The sequence below is a fragment of the Carlito syrichta genome, unplaced genomic scaffold, assembly GCF_000164805.1.
Source record: "Carlito syrichta isolate Samal-C Ts95f unplaced genomic scaffold, Tarsius_syrichta-2.0.1 Scaffold314280, whole genome shotgun sequence".
NCBI classification, from domain to species: domain Eukaryota; kingdom Metazoa; phylum Chordata; class Mammalia; order Primates; family Tarsiidae; genus Carlito; species Carlito syrichta.
Genome location: NW_007258376.1, coordinates 314,489 through 340,484, shown reverse-complemented (window position 1 = coordinate 340,484; position 25,996 = coordinate 314,489). Strand labels below are relative to the sequence as shown.

The 25,996-nt window shown below is 36.8% G+C and overlaps 1 protein-coding gene across 4 annotated transcripts in view; it reads left to right on the top strand.

Annotated features, from left to right (window-relative positions):
• Positions 1-925: 925 nt before the first annotated feature.
• The window catches only part of IL7 (interleukin 7), a 59,620-nt gene continuing 34,549 nt past the window's right edge, over positions 926-25,996 (top strand). For 2 of the 4 annotated variants that reach the window (XM_008071287.1, XM_008071286.1), the window contains exons 1-2: positions 1,000-1,541; positions 6,015-6,151. In XM_008071287.1, the coding sequence (XP_008069478.1) occupies positions 1,532-1,541; positions 6,015-6,151 (147 nt within the window). In that variant the 5' untranslated portion in view covers positions 1,000-1,531. Of the gene's footprint in view, positions 1,542-6,014; positions 6,152-25,996 lie in introns of all 4 variants that reach the window. The other 2 variants (XM_008071284.1, XM_008071285.1) reach the window with 2 other exon arrangements.

Below are 25,996 nucleotides of genomic sequence, written 5' to 3'. Positions count from 1 at the left end.
TCTGTCTCACCCTAATTCATTGTTCCTTTCTTTTAATTTCTCCTTTGCCTCTTTTTTCTCTTTTCTTTGTTCACACTATAACAATTGGAATACTCTTTACCAGGTCCATGTTCATTCCTATTCAGGTATCAATTTAGAAGTCACAAACTTCGGAAAACTTTTCCGAGGTCCTCACACTGAAACAAAGGCAAACTCACTGCTGTCATCTCCCTCACGACGTCAGTGTCTACGTTATTGCATTATTCACAAGGACTTGTAACAAATATGGACACTGGAGCCAAGAAGCAGCAGGGTTGTGTTCAAACTCTGTTAGCTTAGTAAACTCTGGCAAGTTACTTAAGGAAGTCTCTGTTCCCACATCTGTAAAATGCAGATAAGAAAATAGTCTACCTCATAGAAAGTTTTGCATGAGACGATATATGTAAAATGCTTAGTACAATACTGGCAGAGAGTAAATGCTAGATAAACAATAGCCGTTATTATCGCTGAAGTTGTTACTGGCTGACATTGCCCACCTTCGTCTAAACAAGGTTTCTGTATAATAACAGAAACCAAACCAGTGCAGGAAAGACCTAGATAATTCAGATTCAGGAAGAAATGAACACCTCAGTGATACACAGTCAAGATGGACAGTTTGATTTATTGGCCAGTCCCGTTAAATATGCACCCGGAAGTCATAGTTATTAACTATTATAGTCAGTTTCCACGTCCGCCACGTAATTTGGGGTTTGATTTTCCAAAGATACCACTTACCAGATTAGGTGGACCCACAGGATTATTTTTCCTTGAGGTCCCACCTCAGCAGGTGCATGCACATAAAATAGAGCATAAAGAGACTGATTAGAGAGGTTGGAAGGTAGAGGGCGTGACCCTCTTAATCATTCTTCACTTCCTTTTTTAAAAAGACGACTTGGCATCGTCCACCACATTCGCGGCTGGAGCTGCAACACCTCGTCGGTGTCCTCCTCCTGCTATAGTCCAGCTCGTGTCCTGCTTGTGTTTCCGTGGACATATTAGCAACTGATGATTCTAACTCCCAGTCGCCCAGCATTACCAAGGCGTTTAGAGGTCATCTGGAATCTTTGACCTCGAATCGCTCTGATTCAGAAAGTCAGCGAGTTTCTCCTGCGGTGCTTTGGAAATTCGCGCCCTCCTCTGGTCCTGGTCCAGGTGTACGGGAAGCAGGTGCCCAGGAGAGGGGGGTCACGACGGCGCCCGGATGATAATCCCAAAGATTGAACCTGCAGACCAAGCGCAAAGTAGAAACTGAAAGTATACTGCCGGCGGATCCTACGGAAGTTATGGAAAAGGCAGAGCGCAGAGCCGGGCCTTGGTGTGTGCCGCCCCCCCTGGGATGGATGAAACAGCAGGCACGACGTGGGTGAGAGGAACAGGCTTCAGAGATCGCCCGCCGGGCACGGACTCTCGGCCACTCCGCGGAAGACCAGGGTCCTGGCAGTGACTATGGGCGGTGAAAGCTTGCTCCTGCTACAGCTGCGGTCATCATGACCACGCCCGCCTCCCGCAGACCATGTTCCATGGTAAGCGCTCCTCTCCCCGGCGCGCAAGTTCGCGCGCCACCGCGCCGGGGCAGTCCGGGACGCGCTGCGGGTCCCCGCGCCGAGGCACGTCCGGGAATAGCCCAGCCTTGCACTTTGGACCTGCACGGGCTCTCCCACGGGCGGCCGCCAGCCGCGCCTGAGTGCCCTGGCCCACAGCCACTTGCACCTGGGGCTGTGCGCCCGGCAGGCTGCGAGAAGCAGTCCCCGACGCCTGCTTTCTGTCCCGAGATCAAGCGCTACAGCCTCCGCGCCGCTCAGCGGCGGCAGCCCACAGCTGGGTCTCAGAGGTAGCCAAAGCTTTTCTGTCTGTCTGTCTGTCCTCAGCCAACTCTGCCTTCTGCCGACCCCGGAGCCCAACCCGCCTTGCCCGTGCTCCTGGCCGCGCCAAGTTACTCACGCTGGGGGCCCAAGTTCGGCGAGTCAGCTGCGCTCTCGTAGCTCCGAACTCCCTAGAGAAGTGAAAGCGAAGCTCCCACGGGACGCGCTTTTAAACCCTAAGGGGATAGGTCTCCGGAAAACCCCGTTTTTCCCCCTGAGTAAGGCTGGGAGTTTCCGTCTGGGGCTGTACCTTGCGCCCTTTGCTGGGAACCCAAGTCCTGGTTTGGCAATGGGAAAGATCCGCTTCTGTTTTTTCATACATGTGCGCTCCTTGATGGAAGGAGGATTAAGTAGACATGACTATAAATTTTAGACCCTTGTTGAAGTCTAATATATTTTATTTTGCGGAATACGGATTTTAAATGGACAAGGGCAGAATTAAGGCGGGTTAGATTCCATTGGCAGTCGCGTATGATCAATGTAAAGAGTCCAAAAAAATAACTGGTAGAAAAAAGAGGCGAAAAGGATGTGAGGGGGAGAGGATCTGCTTAGGGAAACTGGAATGTTTTACAGTAAGTGCTTCCTCAAGCACAAGAGGATGGGCGGGGGAGGGTGCTGGAATAGGAAGCAGAGGACTCTTCCACTGGATGGTCTGTGCCCTTTCCTGGCTACTCTGTTAGATCAAGAGTCCTTTGCCCTCTCATAGGTATTAAAGAATCAAGAATTGACATAACCAAGAAGTACCAGCTCAGTAACAAAATAAGGGTAGGGGAGAGGGCGAACATCTAAGATAATTATGGAAGAAGATTTGTAAGGAGTGTCCTCCAGGAGTTTAATATGAAATTAGAAATTGTGCACATCCCTGTTTTCATTGCAATGCCTATTACCTCTTTCTGGACCACCCTTGGTTCTAATCCTTGCATCACCTCTTCTCTGAAGTAGAATGGTAAGCAGAGAAAAGGAAGCTAGGTGGTGCATTTTTTAACAAAGAGTTTTTATATCCGGAAGTACATCGATATTAATCATGCAGTATATGTTTTTATTAGAGGACAAAATATTAACATTTTAATAATGATGACAATGAATGGCTTTCTGCGTTTTGTTTCAAGAGATTTCACTAGAAGCTTGAACTCCATGAGGAGCTCACTTAGAATTTATCTTTATCCTTTGTATTTGCAATTTTGGGAGTTGAAGTAGTTGAGGACCTATACTATGTGGTCTCCAAATATGCTATCTGGTTTTGATAATTCCATCATATTTGAGGACCAAAATAGTAGACTGGTTATAAAAACAGAGAACTGAGAAAGATTAGAAAGCCTGAACAGATGTGAAGAAGAATTACAAACTACACTGCATTAGTGTTTAAATATCTTAAACAAAAATGGAAAAGGCTATTGAATGGGACCAACTTGCAAGTCATATTCATACTCGTGTGAAATTTTTTTTCTGGTTTTATCCCAGATACATAACCTACTGTAATAAGAGCAAATACTTAGTGTCTTTTTTTTTTTTTTTTTTTTGTCCTGAAATAAGAGCATATTTTGCAGTTTCACAGTTTGGGCAGGAAGTGCCTTAGTAAGGTTCATGCAGAGGAAGATTTTTTTAGTATATTCCCTTTGACTACACATACACAATTCTTTTTATAGGAAGCAGTGTAGTTCAGTAACTAAAAGCTGAGTTTTAGACTTTTCAACTGAACAAACTTGGATTTGGTCCTGGACTCTTACTAGATTATTATATATAGGAAATTTTTTATTTGTGCTCCAGACTCTCCATCTGTAAATGGGAATAACTTATAATACTTACCTCATGAAGTGGTTATGACATCAAATTCCCCGTGGAAATAGGTCTGTGTAATGGATATTCAGTAAATATTGGTTTTAAAAATTGATAAAAGACTGGATTTGATGGACTATAGAAAACAATTTATTTATGTTCACTTTGACCCCCATAACTTAAGCAGCTGAGGATTGAATGTATTATTTGGCATAAATTAAAAACCAAAAAGAATTTTTAGAAACCATCATTCTGGTTCGACCAAATTCCCCATTGAAAACAAATTCTCCAGTTTCAATCCCTTCAGGAGATCTAAAGACAATCCCACAAGCCCACACTTGCCTTGCATTATTCCCTATGGTTTATCTTTTCTGTAACCTAATGAAAAGTTCATGATGGGGAGGGAAAGGGTGGTGTGACAGCAATGTCAGAATCATTCTCAAACCAGACAGTCTCAGTATGTTGCTCTCAATGTGGTGTAGGAGAAAGGACTTCAGTTACAGACCAAACTATACATCATTAATGAGAGAACCTATGAAAGGTAGATTCAGCCCTGGGTGTGTTTGCAGCATTGTCCCTGAGGCAATTTCAAATCTAAAGAGTCTGCATTTGATTCTTAGAAGGTAGATTCTTAGAATTAAGTTGCCTTATAGAGGAAAGAGAAACCATTTAGTCTGAAGTCTTTATTTTAGAAATCAGGTAAATGAAGCTTAAAAGAGGCTTTGTCATTCACTCAGTCATATGACCCACTGTCATGGCAAGACAAACATCTCTGGTCTCCATATTTCAGACTCTCTATGCTTTGCATTGCCCTAGTCCAAAAGTGTCTAGTCTTTTGGCCTCTCTGGGCTGCATCAAGTAAAGAAGAATTGTGTTGGACTGCACATAAATGACATAATATAGTTAGTGAATATATATAATAAGACTTCCTTTTTTGCATTCTTATCATTAAGTTTAGAAAAATGGAAACAATATAAAACTAATGGGAAATTTGACCTTGTTTTTGTAAAACTAAATCTATCAATGTCTGGATCCATAGAAGTGGTCACAATTCTTAGTGAGTTCTTAAGGTGTTTGTCAGAAATGTTTGTTTGAATTTTGCTCATCATGTGCTTCATAATTGAAAACAGCTGCTCACAAATGTATGTGCTGCCAAAAGGCGATGTCACAAATAAGGTGTGATTGTGAACTTCAAAAATGGAACACTGCATGGGGTCACGAAAAAGATAAATGCTAAAAAAACACATGATGCCAAAAGATTTTGTGGGGCCACATAATTAGCTGTCTTGAACTACAAGTAGCCTGCAGGCTGCGAGTTGGACACGCCTACTCTAATCTATCTGAGGCTAATTATTCAACAACAACAATAGCAACAGCAAACACTATTTACAGGCAAGGCAAATTATGTTTCAAAACTGAGAAACTAGTTGTAATATACAAAAACTCAGAGTTTACAAGAGGATGCAAACAAGACACTATGGCAGGCTTATAACCAAATTTTAATGTTTCTGGGATTCATTGGCTTTTCATCTTTACTACACTAAATGATATCATTCATTATTTCATTCCTTTTGACTAGACAGTTGTCCTTAATTGGAAAAGGTTATCAAACACATATAAATCATTGGTTACTAGTGTGTTAATTTATTTATTGGGTTTTTCTAACATAGAAAGAAGCTGGACAGACTATGTTTGAAAATGATATGGGTCTCTGGGTGCTTAGAAACAGAAGATAATAAAAGGATGAAAAGAGGAGTCCAAAAATACAAATGTAGACTTAATGTAAGAGTTTTGGAAACATTATATCCTTTGAGGTTTATCATGAAGAAGAAAGAACATAGCCATGGTGCAATACCATAGAGATTAACCTCCCTCAGTACTGCTTCCTGGAAGTAACTGGACACATGCTACCGTCAATTATTACTACCGTCAAGTTATATAATTACCCACCCTATCTCATAAAATTTCAATAATGTGTAACTCTTTTAACTGCAATGTACCTCTTTACCTGTGGATGCCTTTCTCATGGGGATGTGCAGCATAAATTCACATTGAATAAACTGTCATTATATCCTGAAAATATTTTTCAAAAGCAAAGAATCTCCGATTTTATCATACTGGTTTTGCACTTTCCCAAAGAGTAATTTCAAAATAAAAAGTAAGAGGAGCCTACACTTCAAAATGCTGTCCCACTTCAGTTGTAACTTAATTTCAACCTTCAGGGCTCTTTCTGCACTGTCTTCAAACCAAGATGTATTTTTAAAGTTATTAGAAATAAGTAGTCAAGGCCACTGAAACCCAACAATAAAATGTAATATGCAATACATTTAGCTCATTCTTATTTACTGTTGAATTTAGTTTCTTTTAGGTATATCTTTGGAATTCCTCCCCTGATCCTTGTTCTATTGCCAGTAGCATCATCTGATTGTGAGATTGAAGGTAAAGATGGCAAGCAATATGAGAAAATTCTAATGGTCAGCATCGATATATTATTGGTATGTGCTTATTTTGTTTTTCTCACATTTTCATGCATTGGGAAAATCTGAAATATGCTTTTTGTATGCAGTTTATAGTCAAGTATTTATATTGCTTGACAAAAAGTGAAATAAAGTTTAATGAGCTACTAGCTGTGTATTATTATAGTTGGCATCATTATATTGTTTAAAAATAATTCTTTCCTAAACCTTAAGACTACTGTCCATTTCAGTCCTATTTCCTGTCACTACCAAATTTCTCATAAGCATAATTCAGCATCACCGCCTTCATTTCCCCACCTCCCATTTATCATGCTTGTCCCTGTGGAAGCATGACATTAGGAGAGGGAAAAGAACAGAGTACAACATTTAATATTTACAGTGTGGCTGGGTGTAGTGACTCATGCCTAAAACAACAGCACTTTGGGAGGCCAAGGTGGCAGAATAGCCCAGGAGTTCGAGACCAACCTGAGCAACATAGTGAGACCACTACAAAAACCACAGAAATTAGCTGGGTGTGGTGGCATGAGCCTGTAGTTCCAATTATTTGAGAGGCAGAGGCAGAAAGATTGCCCGAGCCCAAGAGGTTGCGGCTGTGGTGAGCCATAATTGTGCCACTGCACTCCAGCCTGGGTGACACAGCGAGATACTGTATGGGAAAAAAAAAGATTTATGATGAAAAGAGATGCATAGTTACGTTACTTAAATGTGTATAAATGCATATATGTGTATGTGTGTATATATTTGATGCCAGTGTAATGTATAATTTGGTGAGTTAACTTTTTTTATTTGTGACAAAGTTTTTCAAATTAATCAATTTTTATTTCAGAGTAGTTTTAGGCTTATGGAAAATTTGAACAGAAAGTAGAGAATTCCCATATACCCCATTTATCTCTGTACAGTTTCCCCAAATATTATCATATTGCATTAGGAGAGTGCATTTGATATGATTGATGAGCCAATATTAACCCATAATTATTAAAGTTTATAGTTAACATTAGAGTTTTCTCTTTGTATAGTACATTTTTATGGGCTTTGATGAATGTATAACATCATGTATCCATGATTATGATATCGTAAAAGATAGTTTAGCTGCCTTAAAAATCCCCTGTGCTCCACTGATTCATCCTTCCCTTCCTTTTCCTGAAGCCCTGGCAACATTTGATCTGTTTATATCTCTGTAGTTTTGCCTTTTTTTAGTATTTCATATCATTGTGATTATGCCTTATAGTTACAGTATTTAGCCTTCTTAGACTAAATTCTTTCACTTCAATGTGCATCGAAGTCTCCTACATGCCTTTTTGTGGCTTGATAGCTCACTCTTTCTTATTGCTGGATAATATGTCACTGAATGGATATACCACAGTTTGTTTATCCATTCAGTGATGGAAGGATGTGTCTTGCTTGCTTCCAATATTTGAAAATTATGAATAAAGCTATAAACATACACGTGCAGGTTTCTGTTGAACACAGGTTTTAACTCAAATTACAGTTCTTACAGCAGGATATGAGCATGATTGCTGGATCATATGGCAAGACTAAGTTTAGCTTTGTATAAAACTGCCAAACTCTTCCAAAGCAGCTGGAGTTGTTGCATTCTTACCAGCAATGTATGCGATCTTAATGTTTTCCAACCTTACCAGCATTAATGTTGCCAGTGTTTTGGATTTGGGCCATTCTAATGGGTGTGTCATCACATCTCATTGTTTTTTTAATTTGCAATTAGCTAATGACATATAATGTTGAGTCTCTTTTCAGATATGTATTGCAATCTGTATATGTGCTTTGGTGAGGTGTCTGAATGCACATCTTCTCTGATATCTTAACAATATTGAGTCTTCCTTTCTTTTATTATGGAATAGTTCTTCATTTATTTAGATCTTTCTTTGATTTGTTTTATTAGGGTTTCATACTTTTCATCATATAAATCCTGAAAATGTTTTTAGACATTCCTAAATATTTCATATTTTAGTGCTATTATAAATATGTTTTTAATTCCAAATTCCAGTTGTTTATTGCTGATATATAGGGAAGCAATTGATTTTTGTATATCAACTTGAATCCTGCAACCTTGTTATAATCACTTATTAGATCTAGGGGTTTGTTGCTGTTATTGATTCTTTGGGATTTTCTACATCATGTCATCTGCAAGAGTTAATTTTTTTAAGCCTTAAGCTCTGTATCAATGCAATGTGATTTATTAATGTAACAGATAACCAGTCCTTTCCAACAGATTGAAGCCCCAAATGGCAAATGAAAACTCTCAAATGTTTATAAAAATGGAATAAATTATCTAATCTATCCCCTCTTTTCACTCCACTGTCTCACATACTCATACTGAAGTGGCATGATACTTTGGGAAATTCAGTGTTATACCTCTTGGAGGAATATAGAAAATTCAAGGTGATATTGTACTACACTGTACACTGTACTAGAGAGGTTCCTAATGTTTGCCCATTGACAAGAAAAAGAAGTGCACACTAAATGGTAATTTCTCTATTTACATTTTTTGATATTTTTTATGTTGTCTGCATTAAATGGTGCTACTGAAATCATCTTTTTAACTAGGTAATATTTCTCATTTAATGTTATTATCTGTACAGAGAATCACCTAGTATTAGTTCAACAACACTTATCAGTAACTATATGTGTGTATACAATTCTGCAAAAAAAGGGGTGACTACTGAAAATTTAAAAGAAGAGCTTCAACCAACAAATTCATGACACATTTTTTAGGGGAGTGGGCTATAGAGGAGCTCATCTCAACACACTCAGCAAGAACATTAGCAACAATGATGCCACTTAAATTTTAAAAAATGGCTACTCCTCTTGAGATTAATCCACAAGACAAGGAAAAGTATACAACTAATCAATCCAACTGTGTAGTGTTATAATTTAGAATGTTTTCCATAAATGGGAGATAATGAATACAAGAGAACTAGAAAGACAGTTACAATGAGTTTTTCGTATCAATATGACTGGTAGAGCAAATTTAGTCACTCATTCACTCAGTGTGTATGGATATAACTGTTTAAGTCTCAGAAAAATCTTAATAATACTGATATTTATGCAGAGCTTGTTATGGTCAAAATGTTTTCCATGTGCTAACTGGTTTCATAGTTACAACACTCCTTGCTAACTCTTATTTCACAATGGAAGCATCTAAGGCCTAGGGTTACCCAATCTGTAAGTGGCAGAGCCAGGATATTTGCCTGTGCTTTCTATCCCACTCTACTGTCTCCCAATAGCAATCTCTGTGATTGTTTATTAATTCAGAAAACATTTATCTGGGACCTGGTATGCACAAGTTATGATGGAAGACCTTTCTGTGTGGGTGGTGGTGGGGTTGGATATGAATGCAAAGATGCACCAGTATAGATTCATATGTATATTGTAAATATATAAAATGTAAATATCATGCCAGGCTAAGTTGTAAGACCGGGTAAGTAGATTCTTCTTTTAAGAAGCTTACACTTAGCCGGGCTTGGTGGCTTAGCCTGTAATTCCACGCCTTTGGGAGGCTGAGGTGAGTGGATTGCCTGAGCCCACGGGTTCGAGACCCGCCTGGGCAGCAAGACCTCATCTCTACAATAAATCAAAAAATCAGCCGGGTGTGGTAGCGCATGCCTGTAATTCCGGCTACTTGGAAGGCTGAGGCGGAAGGATCGCCGGAGCCCAGCAGGTCGAGGCTGTGGTGGCCGGGAGCGGCCACTGCACTCCAGTCTGGGCGACAGAGTGGGACTCCAACTCAAAAAAAAAAACAAAAAAACCTTACACTTTGGTGATGGTTAAGGCTTGGTGGTAAAGAATGCAAGATGCATCTTTGAAAACAGGAAAAGTAACAGCTATCCTATCATTTATAACAAATAGAGTGATGTGAGACAAGCTCAGAAACACAGAGAGAGCCATAAACCGTGTTCTAGAAGTAGAAGAGGAGATCAGTTCTGGCTAAAGGAATGGCACCATGTTGTGGGAAACTGAGCTGATCGCTAATAGTTTTAGATCGTATACCCCTTTCATACAATTTCTTGAGCTTATACTTCCAATATACATTTAGCATTGATTTATATATAATATATATTTCTATATCATAGTGCTTTCATAGCATTTTATATAAATTCATAATAATACACATAAGAATGAAAATTTACAAAGAATGAGATAAAAACAAAACATGGAACTTCTAACATTTCCTTCCAGTGGACCTGGAATACAGTCATAGAAGTAAGAAAATAGAAATGTTGCTGATAATAATATAGACTCCAAATTGGACCAAGGTTAGGATGAGACTCATTCTCTCTTCCTACTTCAGAAGGAAAGGGGGGTTCATAATAAATAATAAGGTTCCTCATTCTACATGGTCTACCAATTATGGAATACATATTTCTGGAACTAGGATGACAGAGTTAAATAGAATCATAATTTTAACCTTCTATATACTGTAACCAAATTATTTTCTAGAAAATAGTGGATCAATTTACAGTTCTTACAGCAGGATATGAGGTCATGAGTGTTGTCAGCTTTGATGATTTTTATTCTTAAAACTGTCTTCCAATGCAATAATAACTTTTTGTTTTGATTTACATTTCTTTGACTGATAGAGACATTGAATTTTTAAGTTTATTAATCACATATCTTTCTCTGTTTGATTGTAAAAATAAATTGATGCACAATTTATTTTTGAGCGTGAACAATTCTGTAGCTTTTATTATACAGGCATATAGGCATAGCTCTTTATACTGTGCTTCACTTTAGTGCTTCGCAGATATTCCTTTTTTTTTTTTACAAATTGAAAAATTGTGGCAACCCTGCATCGAGCAAGTCTGTCAGCACCATTTTTCCAGCAGGAGGTGCTCATTTCATGTCTCTGTGTCACATTTTGGTAATTCTCCTAATATTTCATACTTTTAAACTATTATTATATCTATTGTGGTTATCTGTAACCAGGCATCTTTGATCTTACTATTGTAAATATTTTGGGATGCCATGAACCATTCCCATATAAGACAGCAAACTAATTCAATAAATGTCTTGTGTGTCTTGAATGCTTTGCCAACTAGCCATTCTTTCATGTCTCCCTCTCCTCAGATCTCTCTGTTCCCCGAGACACAACAATATTGAAATTAGGTCAATTAAGAATCCTACAATGGCCTCTAAGTGTTCAAGTGAAAGAAGGACTCACACACAGAGTCACACTTTAAATCAAAAGCTAGAAATGATTAAGCTTAGTGAAGAAGCTACATCAATATCCAAGATAGGCTGAAAAGTAGGTTCCTTATGACAAACAGATGCCAGGTTGTGAATGCAAAAGAAAAATTTTTGAAGAAAATTAAAAGTACTACACACATTAGCAGATACATTAATGATAAGAAAGTAAAACAAGCTTATTAGAGACATGGGAAAATTTTAGTGGTCTGAATAGAAGACCAGAGCAGCCACAACATTACCTTAAGCCAAAGCCTAATCCAGAGTAAGGCTCTAACTCTCTTCAATTCTGTGAAGGCTGAGAGTTGTGAGGAAGCTGCAGGAGAAAAGTTTGAAGTTAGTGAGGTTCATTCATGAGGTTTAAGGAAAGAAGCCGTCTCTATAACATATAATTGCAAGGTGAAGCAGCAAGTGTTGATGGAGAGTCTGCACCAAGTTATCCAAAAGGTTTAGCTAAGATAATTGATGACGGTGGCTACACTAAACAACAGATTTTCAGTATGGACGAAACAGCTTTTTTTTGAAAGAAGATGCCCTCTAGAACTTTCATAACTAAAAAGGAGAAGTCAATGTTTGGCATCAAAGCTTCAAAGGTGAGGTTGACTCTTACTGGGGACGAATGCAGCTGATTAAACTAAACTAATGCTTATTTACCATTCTAAAAATCCTGGAGAGCTTAAGAATTATGCTAGATCAATTCCACTTGTACTCTATAATCAGAACAACAAAGCCTGAATGACAGCATATATATTTATAGCATTGATTACTAAATATTTTAAGCCCGCTGTTGAGACCTAATGCTTAGAAAAATATTTCTTTCCAAATATTACTGCTCTTTGACAATGAGTCTTGTCACCCAAGAGCCCTGATGGAAATGTATAAGGAAATTAATGTTGTTTTCATGACTGCTAATGCAGCATCCATTGTTCATCCCATGAATCAAGGAATTATTTTAACTCTCAAGACTTATCATTTAAGAAATACATTTTTAAGGTTATAGCTGTCAGAGATAGTAATTCCTCTAATGGATCTGGACAAAGTACATTTAAAATCTTTTTGACAGGATTCACCATTTTAGATGCCATTAAGAACATTCATGATTCATGGAAGGAAGCCAAAATATTCACATTATCAGGAGTTTGGAAGATGTTGATTCCAATTTCACAGATGACTTTGAGGAGTTCAAGACTTCAGTGGAGGAAATAGCTGCAGAGAACTAGAATTAGAAGTGGAACCTAGCCGGGCTCGGTGGCTCAGCCTGTAATCCCGCGCCTTGGGAGGCTGAGGTGAGTGGATTGCCTGAGCCCGCGGGTGCGAGATCCACCTGGGCAACCTGGTGAGACCTCATCTCTACAATAAATCAAAAAAAATTAGCCGGGGTGGTAGCGCACGCCAGTAATTCCAGTTACTTGGAAGGCTGAGGCGGAAGGATCGCCGGAGCCCAGCAGGTGGAGGCTGAGGTGGCCGGGAGCTGCCCTCCAGTCTGGGCAACAGAGTGAGACTCCAACTCAAAAAAAAAAAAAGAAGTGGAACCTGAAGATGTGACTGAATTGCTACTATCTCAGGATAAAATATGAACTGATGAGAAATTGCTTCTTATTCATGAGCAAAGAACATGGTTTCTTAAAATGGAATCTACTCCTGGTGAAAATGCTGTGAACATTGTTGAAATGACAACAAGGAATTTAGAATATTGCATAAACTTAGTTGATAAAGCAATGGCAGTGTTTGAAAAGATTGACTCTAATTTTGAAAGTTCAACTATCGGTAAAATGCTATCAAACAGCATCTCATGTTACAGAGGAATCTTTTGTGAAAGAGTCAATCAATGCAGCATAATTTATTGTTGTCTTATATTAAGAAATTGTCACAGCCACCCTAACCTTTTGCAACTACCATACTGATTAGTCTGCAGGCATCAACACTGAGGCAAGACTTTCCTCCAGCAAAAAGTTTATAACTCACCCACATTTTACCTGTACGATGACCACGTATGTACCTAACCTGAATTGCACCCCACATTAAAAAAAAAGTTTACAACTCCTTGAAGATTCAGATGATTGCTAGATTAAACAAAAATTTAACTATAAACTATTTTTAAACTAAAATATGTACATTGTTGTTTTAGACATAATGCTGTTGCAAATATGGTATTACACTACAATACAGTTTTAGCATAATTTTTATATGCACTGGGGAATCAAAAAAATGTGTGACTCATTTCATTGGATTGTTCATTTTGTTGTAGGGGTCTGGAGCCAAACACACAATATATCTGAGATATGTCTGTGTTAATAATTTGTACAGTCATTATCGCTATCTAAATTCAGAACATTTTCATCATTTCCAAAAGACATACTATATTCATTAGCAGTAATTCTCTATTCTCCGTCACCAGCCTCTGCCATCTACTAATCTGCATTCTGTCTCTAGGAATGTGCCTGTTCTGGACATTTCATATAAGTATTGTATACATTTCATACATGTACGATATGTAACCTTTTGGGCTTATTTGCCTTAGCATAATGTTGTTAGGGTTCATTCATATTACAACATGGATTAGTACTTCATTTCTCTTTATGGCTCAATAAAATTATATTGTATGGATATTCTGCATTTTGTTTATCCATTCGTCAGATGCTGAACTTTTGTTTATTTGTTTGTTTGTTTGTTTCACTCTTTGGCTATGCAAATTTTTATGCTATTCTCCTGGGTATGTACTTAGGGAGAGGGATTGCTTGGTCATATGATAACTCTATGTTAAACTTTTTGAGAAACTGCAAACTATTTCTAATGAGGCTGTACCTTTTACATCTTTACCGGCAGTGTATGAAGGTTCTGATTTCTCTATATTCTCACCAAAATTTGTTATTGTCTGACTTTTTTATTCTAGCCATCTTTGTGGATGTGATGATCACTATCATCACAGTGATTTTTGATTTGCATTTTCTTGATGACTAATAATGTCAAACTTTTTATTATTGGCCATTTTTAGCCATGAGCATATCTTTTTTGGAGAAATGTTTATTCAAACCATTTGTTCACTTTTGAATTGGGTTATTTACCTTTTTATTGTTCAGTTGTAAGTGTTCCTTACATAAAGAATAGTCCCTTATAAGATACTTCAATTTGTAATTTTTCCTCTGTCATGTGTTTTTTACTTTCTTTGTGGTGTCTGAAGCACAAACATTTTTAATTTTGATGAAGTTCAGTTTTATTATTTCTTTTGTTGCTCATGTTTTTGCTATTATATCAAAGTAACCTAACCATTACTTAATTCAAGATCATGAAGATTTATACCTCTTGTTTTCTAAGTTTGAAAAAGTTTCAGTCTTATATTTTGGTCTTTGATTCATATTGAGTTAATTTTTATATATGGTGTGAAGTAGGGGTCCAACTTTATTTTTTTAATGTGGCTGTCCAATTGTTCTTTTATTTCCTTTATTTATTTGCTTTTTAAAAATTTTATTTTATATTCTGGGGGTACAAGTGTATATTTTATCGGAAAGTCTGTTTTCCCCATTGAATTGTCTTGGCATCTTAGTTGAAAGTTAACCGAACCAAAATGTATGGGTTTATATTGATCTTTTAATTCTAAACAATTGATATATAATCTTTATAGCAGGACCACACAGTCTTAATTACTGTAGCTTGGTATTTAGTTTTGAATTCAGAAGTTTGGTCCTCTATGTTTTTTTTTTTTCAGACTATTTATATTAATGCAACCACTGATGTTTCTTTTATCAATTGCTTACATTTTAAAAATGGATTCTGATGTTAAATAACTTTAGAATTTAAACGCAATATAGAGCTCCCTAATGATGTCATGTCTCTGTGCAATCATTAAACTGTGCAACTCCACAAACTACTAAACGTGGCCCAGTGAGTGACATGGACAGAAGCAAAGACAGACTGTAGAGGAGGATAAGGATAGCTTAAGGATAGCTTTTCTCTTAGAACTCACAAGATCCTTTTTTATTCTTTCATTATCGTGTACTAATATTTCTATCATTTGGTAAGAGCACATTTTATTTATATATATTTTAAAGCAGGATTTATTGAGAGGGCAGAAAAGCTCCCACAGTGGGAGGGGACCTAAGGGGGTTTCCCAGAGCACATTCTGTATTAAGAATACATTTATAATTGTCGTGTTTGTTGAAAACATTGTTTCCAGTTATCATTTACTTTTCTCTTACTTTTGATATATAGATTTGATTTTTATATAGTCATATCAACATAATTGAATGGTACAGGGTGAAATGTGAGCACCAAAGTGGGAATGGTCAAGGGCTAGAGTGAAATGTACTCAGAAATAGTTGTCCTGTAAAGCCATAAATAAGCCATATTTGGAGAAAAAAAGACTGTTCTTTGCCCCTTGAATAGTCTTGACACACTCATCAAATATCAATTGACCAGAGATGTATGTCTTATTTCTAGACGTCCCAATTCTATTTTGTTGATATCTGTCTCTATCTTTGGTCAGTACCAAACTGTCTTTATTACCATTGCTTTGGAATACATTTTGAAATCCTTCTACTTTGTTGTTGTTGTTGTTGTTATTGCTTTGATTATCTTAGGTCCAGTGCAATTTTAACAAATTTTAGACTTAGCTTTTCAATTTCTAAAAAAAAGGTCAGATTGTGTTGACCTATAGATTAATTTCTTGATAATGTTTAAAAATGCTTCTGATCCATGAACATGGGATTTTAAATTTATTTAGATGTTTTAAAATTTGTATCTCACAGAAATTTTGCACAGTATCTTACACATAGTAATTTAAAAAATATTTGACAAATAATATATTAATTATAAATCAATACCATAAATGAATGAGAACACAGTACTCATTGCAAACAAGCTGGGAATTCTTGTTTTCTTTAACATAGATTTCTTTGGAAATTTGTTATGAATCAAATATCAGGTAATTTTTGATATTTAATATGAACTAGTTTGGGATGTTGTAAAATGTTATTTTAATCATAAAGTTATTTTATTGAAACATAACTCATATAGCTGAACTATGTAATTCTTAGTCACAGGAACAGAGGTGGTTTCAAAATATAAAGGCTGATAGAAATGGCCACTTTCTAGGAATTATAGTTTAACTGCAGGCAAATGTAGGACTGTTCTATTATTATAAGTTATGAAATTACAAGATCTCATGACTAATAGGTTATAATAGACTTTTACAATTTCCAATATCTTTAACTCTTACTCTATTTTAGGGGCCTTTACAGATTCAACTTCCATCTTTGCACTGATAGCTTTCAAGTAACCTCAGGTCTACATCTCCCCCACAAACTTTATGAACCATTTTATTCAAATGTCAGCTAGAAATCTCTATGCAGATGTACTGTGGCACATCATGCATAATAGTGAACGAATTATCATCACTTTTAACCTGTTCCTGCTCCATATTATCTATCTTACATAATGTTGATAGCGTTTGCCAGATATTTCAATCCTGAAAGTATGGAATTATCCTTGATTGTCTCACACCTCTATCTCATCCATCACCAAATCCCATAGTTTAGTGTATCTCCTTAACACCTATATAATTCATTACCTCTATTGAGTTTCACTACTAAGTCTTAGTTAAGGTAGTTGTCAGATCCCACGGTATCACTTTTGTAGCCTTTAGTAGGCCCCAGGCTAATCTTCCTGCCTCCCATATGCAACTGACACTTGACTTATCTGTTCCAAATTTAAATCTGATACCATCTTTCTCTGTTTAAAAGCAACAAAAAAACTCTAATATTTTAAAGTCTCTCCCTCCCAGTATTTGTCAGGGTTTGGTCTCTCATTGCATTGGTCTGCTAACGGAAGTGGTCAAAGAAGGATCAAATTCTTGTCAAATATCACTTTAAAAATATGTCTAAACATACCATGTTTAAATAACTGCAATTAACAGAGAAAAGAAGATGCAAATTGACTACCATAAGAGTTAAATTAGCTTTTTTATTATGCAAAGTGATGCTAGAGTAAAAAACAGATTTACTATTTATATAACTTAACAGCATGACTAAATTAGTGGCAGTTTAACAAGAGAAGTTACCTTTTAGGAGTTGAGGCTTTTTTTTTTAATGAATAGCATTTTTAGTTGTAAAAATTACATAAAATACACCAATTAAAAGAGACTGAGCGGATAAAGATACAAATATATGTTGCCTTCAAAAAACCCATTTTATAAAGCTACACATAGAATAAAAGTAAAGGGATAGGGAATAATATAACATGTTAACACTAATCAAAATGGGAGTAGCTATATCATTTTGGTCAAGGCCAACTTCTGAGCAAGGACAACTAGGGATAGAGGGCATTACATAATAATAAAGGGGTCAATTCTCTAAGAAGTATTATGTATTATGTGTTACATAATAATAAAAAGGTTAATTCTCTAAGAAGACATAAGAATTCTTACTGTTTATGTGCCAAAACTACAGCATTAAAATATGTGAGGCAAAAAATAGTAAACTGCAAGAATAAATAAATAGATAAATATATTATTATAGTTGGAAACGTGACACCGTTCTCTAAGTGACAGATTCAGTAGTCAGAAAATCAGGAAGGATATAGTTGAACTTAAAAGCATCATAAATCAACTGATTGTAACATTTACACAATACTTAACCAAATAAAAGATTAACACACATTTTTTCCTCACGTGCACTGAAGTATTCACCAAGATTGAATATGATCTGAGCCATAAAAACACTTCAACAAATGCTTAACAACTGGAAATCATGCAATGTGTACTCTCAAATCAAAATATAATTAAACAAGAAATCAACTAAATAAGAAAGATAGATAGAAAATCCCCAAATATTGAGGGATTAAACAACACACTTTTATATAACATATGGACAAACAAAAGTCTCAAAGGAAATTTAAAAATATTTTGAAATTAATGAAAATACATATTAACAGTGAGAGCAGTGCTTAGAGCATTAAACGCATATTTTAGAAAATAAGTAAGATATAAAATCAATAATCTAAGTTTCCACTTTAGGAAAATACAAAAGAGAGAGCACACTAAAACTTAATTAAGCAGAAGAAAAATATATAATGAAAATTAGAAAGAAAATTGAAAACAAAAAATTAATACAAAAAATGAATGAAACCAAACTGATTCTTTGAAAATATCAATAAAATTGAGAGGCCTCTAGCCAGGCTAACCAAGAAAATAAAAGAAGATACAAATTACTAGGATCAGAAATGAAAAAGGAGCTGTCACTACTGGAAATTAGAAGGATGATAAAGGAATATTATTTTGATAGTTAATTTTATGTGTCAACTTGGCTAGGCCAAAGAATGCCAAAGATTACTGGCAGCTGCCAAAAGCTCAGAGAGAGCCATGAAATAAATTCACTCTCAGAGACTCCGGAAGTAAACAATCTTGCGGACACCTTGATTTTGGACTTCTGGTCTCCAGTACTTGAGAATAAATTTCTGTTGTTTTAAGTCAATCTTGTTTGTGGAAATTGTAACAGATGCCCCAGGAAACTCATATAAATGGTGACAAAAGTGGACAGCTTTCTGAAAAGCAGTTCACTAATACTCCACTTTGGAGAGAGGCAGTGGCAATGTTTGCTGGGGAAAAGCAAGTGAAGTAGGAAAGTAACCCCCAAATGTGATATTCTCTTTCAAAAGCAAAACATTTCACTCTCAGTTGGGAGGAAACTTGAAGGTCAAATGATCACCCTTTGCCCATGGGTGTCAGCTCACCACACTCCCGGTGCATTTTTAAAAATTGCTTAAAAGAGATCACAATGCTGATAATGGAAAAATGCATGTGTGGGGACAGGGATATCTATAGAGAGAAAACAAACTGTTTTTTTCTATTCCCTCCCTCAACAATAATCCACACAGAATACTTCTGTGACCAAATATATGTTTTTTTCCCCCCACACACTAAGCAAGCAACCTTTTCTGCAGAGGTCACCAGCAGGGTGTCCTCCAAGTCAATTTAGTTAATATGCTATTTGCCTAGAGATGGCATCAGATCCTACAGATCGAAGGTTTGGTCCCCTTCACTTCCTTCCACCCCCATTTTAGATGCCAGTCATAAGACTATGATTGTTTGTTTTATCTATGCTTCTGACCTGCTGGCTATAAATTGGGGATCCCATGACCCTATCCTTGAGTTCAACTAATTTTCTAGAGTGGCTCATAGAACTCAGGAAAACAAATTTACCATTTATTATAAAAAATATCACAAAAGATACAGTTGAAGAGATGCATAGGATGAGGTACGAGAAGAGACACAGAACTTCCATGTCCTCCCCAAACACTCCATCCTCTAGGAACTGCCATGTGTTCGGCTGTGGGATGCTCTCCAAAGGGTTAAGCATGATTGATTAAACTCTTGGCCATTGTTAATCAACATAACTTTCAGACATTCTGCCCTCTCCAGAGGTTGGGAAGTGGGCAGAAAGTCCCGTCTAATCCTACCTTGTTCTTTCCTATGATCAGCCTCATCCTGAAGCTACTTAGGGTTGCTAACCATCTGTCAACTCATTAACACACAAAAAGACATCACTTTGGAGGTTTCAAGGATTTTAGGAGTTATATGCCAGGTAACTGTGGCAAAGACCATACATATACAAGGGACTGCATATACAATGATGGTTCCATAAGATTATAACGGAGCTAAAAAAATTCCTGTGGTGACATTGAAGCTGTGATAACATCAGAGAATCCATTACTCACGTGTTTGCAGTGATGCCCGTGTAAACAAACCTACTGCGCTACCAGTTGTACAGCACAGTAGTGTACAATAATGTCCTAGGCCTTCACATTCACTCACCACTCCCTTACTGACTCACCCAGAGCAACTTGCAGTTCTGCAAGCTCCATTCTTGGTAGATGCTCTAAACAAGTGTACCATTTGTGCCATTTTAAAATATTTTATACTATCTCTTACTGTTCCTTTTCTATGTTGGATACACAAATAATTACCACTGTGCTATAATTACTTACAGTATTCAGTACAGGAACATGCTGTACAGGTTTGTAGCCTAGGAGCAATAAGCTATATCATATAGCCTAAGTGTGTAGTAGTCTAGATCATCTAGTTTTGTGCAAGTGCCCTCTATAATGTTCACACAACGACAAAACTGCTGAACAACACCATCGCTTAATGACACATCTCAGAATCTATACCCCATCATTAAGTGACACATGATGGTATTTTACAGTATATATGAGACATCTCTGCACCTCCCTCTCAATTTTTCTGTTAACCTAAAACTGCTCTAAAAAATAAAGTTCTTAATATATAAAAGATAAAGAGCACAATCCTTGTCCACCAATACAATTGACCACAGCTTTATCTATTCCTCCATACAGTATTACCTCCACATACCCCTTCCTAATGAGTCTGTATTCCCAGGTACGTGCACATATCTATCTCTCTCTCTCTCTTTTTTTCTTTTCTTTTTTTTTTTTTTTTTTGTGAAGACAGTGTATCACTACTTTGCTCAGTCTGGTCTCAAACTCCTGGCCTCAAGCTGTCCTCCCTCTTTGGCCTCCAAAAGTTCTGGGAGTACAGGTTCGAGCCACTGTGATTGGCCATGTTCCCAGGCTTTCTTTTTTTTTTTTTATGTTTTATTTTATTTTAGAGTTGTGAGGTACATGTAAGGATTTTTGAATTTTTTAATTTAAAACATTTTATTTTATTTTAGAATTTTGGGGTATGTGTGAGGATTTACTTATATGCGGGTGAGGTTTGGGCTTCTAGTGGACCCTCTCTCCCCATAGCAGACCTGGTACACAGTGTAGGGTTATATACCTCTTAACCCTCCTCTCCCCCTTCCTCCTTTAGCAGTGTCCAGCATCTGTTGTTCCCACTTTTGTGCTCATGTGACCAGTGATCAGGGCCCATTTATGAGTGAGAATATGCAGTATTCAGTTTTTTGTTTCTATGATAGTTCACTTATATGATGGTCTCCAGCTGCATCCATGTTGCTGCAAAGGACACGATTTTGTTCTTTATGACTGTGTATTATTAAATCGTGCATATGTACCACATTTTCTTTATCTAATCTACTTTTGATGGGCATCTGTGTTGGTTCCATTTTTTGCTATTGTGAATATTGCTGCAATGAACATATATGTGCAGGTAACTTTTGGGTAGAGGGATTTATGTTCCTCTGGGTTTATCCCCAGAAGTAGGATTGCTGGATCATATGGAAGTTCAGTTTTCAATGCCACACTGCTTTCCTCAAAGGTCAAACTAGCTTACATTCCCACCAACAGTGTACAAGTGTACTTGTGTACAAGTGTCCCCTTTTCTCCACAGACTCACTAACACCTGTTGTTTTTGACTTTTTTTCTTTTAGATTCAGGGAGTACACGTTCATGTTCTTCACATGGGCATATAGTATAGTGGTGGGGGCAGGGTCTCAGGTCGTCTGTTCCTTAGATTGTGAACATCGTGCCCCATAGATAGTTTCCGAACCCTTTTCTCCCTCCTACCTACCCCCTTATTGATGTCCCCAGTGTCTATTATTTCCATCTTTGCAACCATTTAGCATTCGCATATGAGTGAGAATATGTGGCATTTGGTTCTCTGTTTCTGAGTCAGTTCACTTAAGACAATGATCTCTGCCGGGCTCGGTGGCTCAGCCTGTAATCTCGCGCCTTTGGGAGGCTGAGGTGAGTGGATTGCCTGAGCCCGCAGGTTCGAGACCTACCTGGGCAGCAAGACCTCATCTCTACAATAAATAAAAAAATCAGCCGGACGTGGTAGCGCCTGCCTGTAATTCCAGCTACTTGGAAGGCTGTGGCGGAAGGATCGCCGGAGCCCAGCAGTCGAGGCTGCGGTGGCCGGGAGCGGCCACTGCACTCCAGTCTGGGTGACAGAGTGAGACTCCAACTAAAAAAAAAAAAAAAAAAAAGACAATAATCTCCAGCTCCATCCAAGCTTCTGCAAAGGACACAATTTCACTCTTTTTTTATGGCTGCATAGTATTCCATGGTGTGTGTGGGGTGTGTGTGGTGTGTGTGGTGTGTGTGTGTGTGTGTGTGTGTGTGTGTGTGTGTGTGTGTGTGTCTGCATATGTGTGTGTATACCATATTTTTTTTTATCCAGTCAAGTTTTGGTTGGCATGTGGGTTGGCTCAATGATTTTGCTATTGTTAATAGTGCTGCAATGAACACACGAGTACCGTCAACTTTTAAAAACATAATTATTTCTTTTTCTTTGGGTAGATCACTAGTAGTGGGTGGGTCAAATGATAATTCAATTTTTAGTTCTTTGAGAAATCTCCAGACTGTTTTCCTTAGAAGTTGAATTTAATGATAGGCATCCTTACTGGTTGTAGGTGATGTTTCATTGTGGTTTTGATTTGCATTTATCTAATGATTAGTGAGGCTGAGCATTGTTTGATATGTTTGTTAACTGCTTGAATGTCTTTCTTTGAGAAATGCCTGTTCATGTCCTTTGCCCACCTTAATAGGATTGTTTTGGTTTTTTGTTTTTGTTTTTTTTTTTTTTTGGCCTTTTTTTTCCTGTCGATTCATTGAGTTCTTTGTAGGTCCTGGATGTTAGGCCTTTGTCGAATGTGTAGCTTGCAAATATTTTTTCCCATTATATGGGTTGTCTCTTTACTCTCTTGATGGTTTGTTTTGCTGTGCAAAATCTATAGTTTGAAAAGGTCTCACCTGTCAATTTTAGCTATAGCTGTATTTGTTTTTGAAGACTTGGTCCTGAATTCATTACCTACTCTGTTATCCAAGAAGGTGTTTCCTATGTTTTCTTTTAAGATTATTATAGTTTGAGGTTTCACATTTAAGTCCTTAATCCATTTTGAATTAATTTTTTGTATATAGTGATAGGTAGGGGTACAGTTTCATTCTTCTGCATGTGCTTAGTCATTTTCCTGGCACCATTAGCTAAATATAAGGTTTCATTTCCCCAATGTTTGTTTTTGTCCACTTTGTTGAAGATGAATTGATTGAAGGTCCATGGTTATATTTTTGGATTCTTTGTCCGGTTCCACTAGTTTATGTGTCTATTCCTGTGCCAGTACCATACTATCTTGGTTACCGAAGCTTTGTAGTAAAGTTTAAAAGTCTGAAAGTGTGATGCCTGCAGCTTTGTTCCTTTTATTAAAAATTGCTTTAGCTATTGGGGCTCTTTATTGCTTTCATATGAATTTCTATATATTTTTAGGTCTATAAAAAATTATGCTGAAAATTTGATAGAAATTGCATTGAATCTGTAGATTGTCTTGGGTATAACGGATATATTGACAATACTGATTTTTCCAACCCATGAGCATGGGATGTTTTTCCATTTGTTTGTGTCACCCTTGATTTCTTTGAGCAATGTTTTGTAGTTCTTATTGTAAAAGTCTTTCACTTCTTTGGTTAGGTGGATGCCAAGGTATCTTTTTGTGTGTGTGGCTATTGTGAATGGGATTATGTTTTTTATTTGGTTCTCAACCTGCTTATTGTTTCTAAGAGTGTGTAGATCAAATGATACTGTGGCTTCACTTATAAATTCTGCAGAAAAGAGACACTGATCAGTGAGAAAAGCATCACGAAATATAGACTTAAATGGATATCAGCCCAGAGAGGTTCACTTTAAATTTAAGATGAAAACAATGTGGCATTCATACAGAAGTGTCAGAAAATTTAAAAAGTGAAAGAAATTTAGAATATAAAAGAGTCCATTCTAGAAAAGACCAGACACCAAGAAGCAAAACAAAAATCTGCATTAGTATTTTATACAATTGTTTTACAATTTACATGAAGTCTATGAAAGAACAGGTCAATTTTTTATGATATGATAAAAATTTTTTATCATATCATAAAAAATTGAATGAGATAAAAGGGGGGTATTAACCAGGGAAACACACTGAAATAAAAAAATATGTTCTCCTCCATTTTAGACCTGAAAAAAAATTAGTTATAAATAATAAAAAGAATAAACAAGAAAAATAAAATAGATTTTTATAATAGCCATGAAAGCAAAGTAAAAATATAAAATGGTTATGAAGAAATAATAGACAAGGAGAGACAATGGAAAGCCAGTTTACAGATAATTGTTCATACCAAAGAGAACTCATCAAATGGAATAGTAAAATAACCTTTATTAGAGGAAAATTTTCTCACAAATGAAGAAAAATGGGATCAACATAATAAAGGAGTGTATTATGAACTATAAATTCAAAATTATTGTTAGAATTAATTTGACTGAATTTCAAGATAAAGGAAGAATAATTCTAAATGTGAAAATGTTAAATCATTTTGCGGAGAATCAGAGTAACCAGATTTTCTACATCTAAATGCAAAAGATAACAGAATAACGTCTACAAATTCTGAGAGATATAAGATGTGACTCAAGAATTTTATACCTAAACAAGTTATTACTCAAGTATAAAGTACACAAGCAGAAACTTGTGTACATAAAAATTTAGGAAATAGAGCATTCATGAGCCTTTGCCAAGGAGGAGAAGAAGAAAGGCAGAGAAGAAGTAGCAAAACTACTCAACACAAAATCCAACCAACCAAATGAAAAATGCAGACATGTAGTAAAAGGTCAATTAATAGATATAAAACTCACTTGTTTCTAGAATTGCAGTGACGTTCCCAAAATATATTCTTTTTTTTCCCTCATAGCTCTTACCACTCTCTGAAATTGCATAATTGCATACTTGTAGGGCATAGACTCTCTGTCTTGTTAATTATTGTGTCCCCAGCATCTAGAATATTACCTGGTACAGGTTAGATCCTCATTAATATTTAGTGTTTGAATGAATGAATGTACTTTTACAATATTTGCATTGAAAATTGTAATATTATTTTTAAGTTATAAAATTGGCCATGTGTGGTGACTCACACCTGTAATCCCAGCACTTTGGGAGGCCAGAGTGGAGGATTGTTTGAACTCAGGAATTCAAAATCAGCCCAGGCAACATAGCAAGACTTCGTCTCTACAAAAAATAAAAAAACTAAGCCCGGCATGGTGGAATGCACATATAGTCCCAGCTACTCTGGATGCTGAAGCAGAAGGTTGGCCTGAGCCCAGGAGGTTGAGGCTATGGTGAACTGTGATTACACCACTGCACTGCAGCCTGGGTGACAGCATGAGACCCCAACTCAAAAATAAAATAATAAAATCAGTGTCATATAAAATTATATATTATGTATATAGTATAGTTTAAAATTACAGTATATTACAGTGTAAAGATGTTAATACTCGAGTGACATTTGGACATTTCTGGCCACCATACCAAAGTACTGTAGATTTTTTAGTACATTGGTGGCTTATAAGCAACAGAAATTTACTCCTCACAGTTCTGGAGACTGAAAGTCCAAGATCCGAGTGGCAACATGGTTGGGTACCTGTGAGGGCCCTCTTCTGGGTTGCCGACTGCTGGTGTCTAATGTGATTACGTGGCAGACAGCGGGTTAGAGAGCTCTCTGCTGTCTCTCTTATAAGGGCACGAGTCCTATTCATAATATGTCCACCTTCATGACCTAGTTACCCCAACCTTCTAGCACCATCACATGAGGGGTTAGGATTTAATATTAATTTTGGAGGGATACAAATATTTAGTCTGTAACAGTGATGTTTTAAATCCATTATGACTTGTTTTTACTATAGCGATTATACCAGTGACTTCTCTCAACTCTTGGTTTATGTGCTACTGA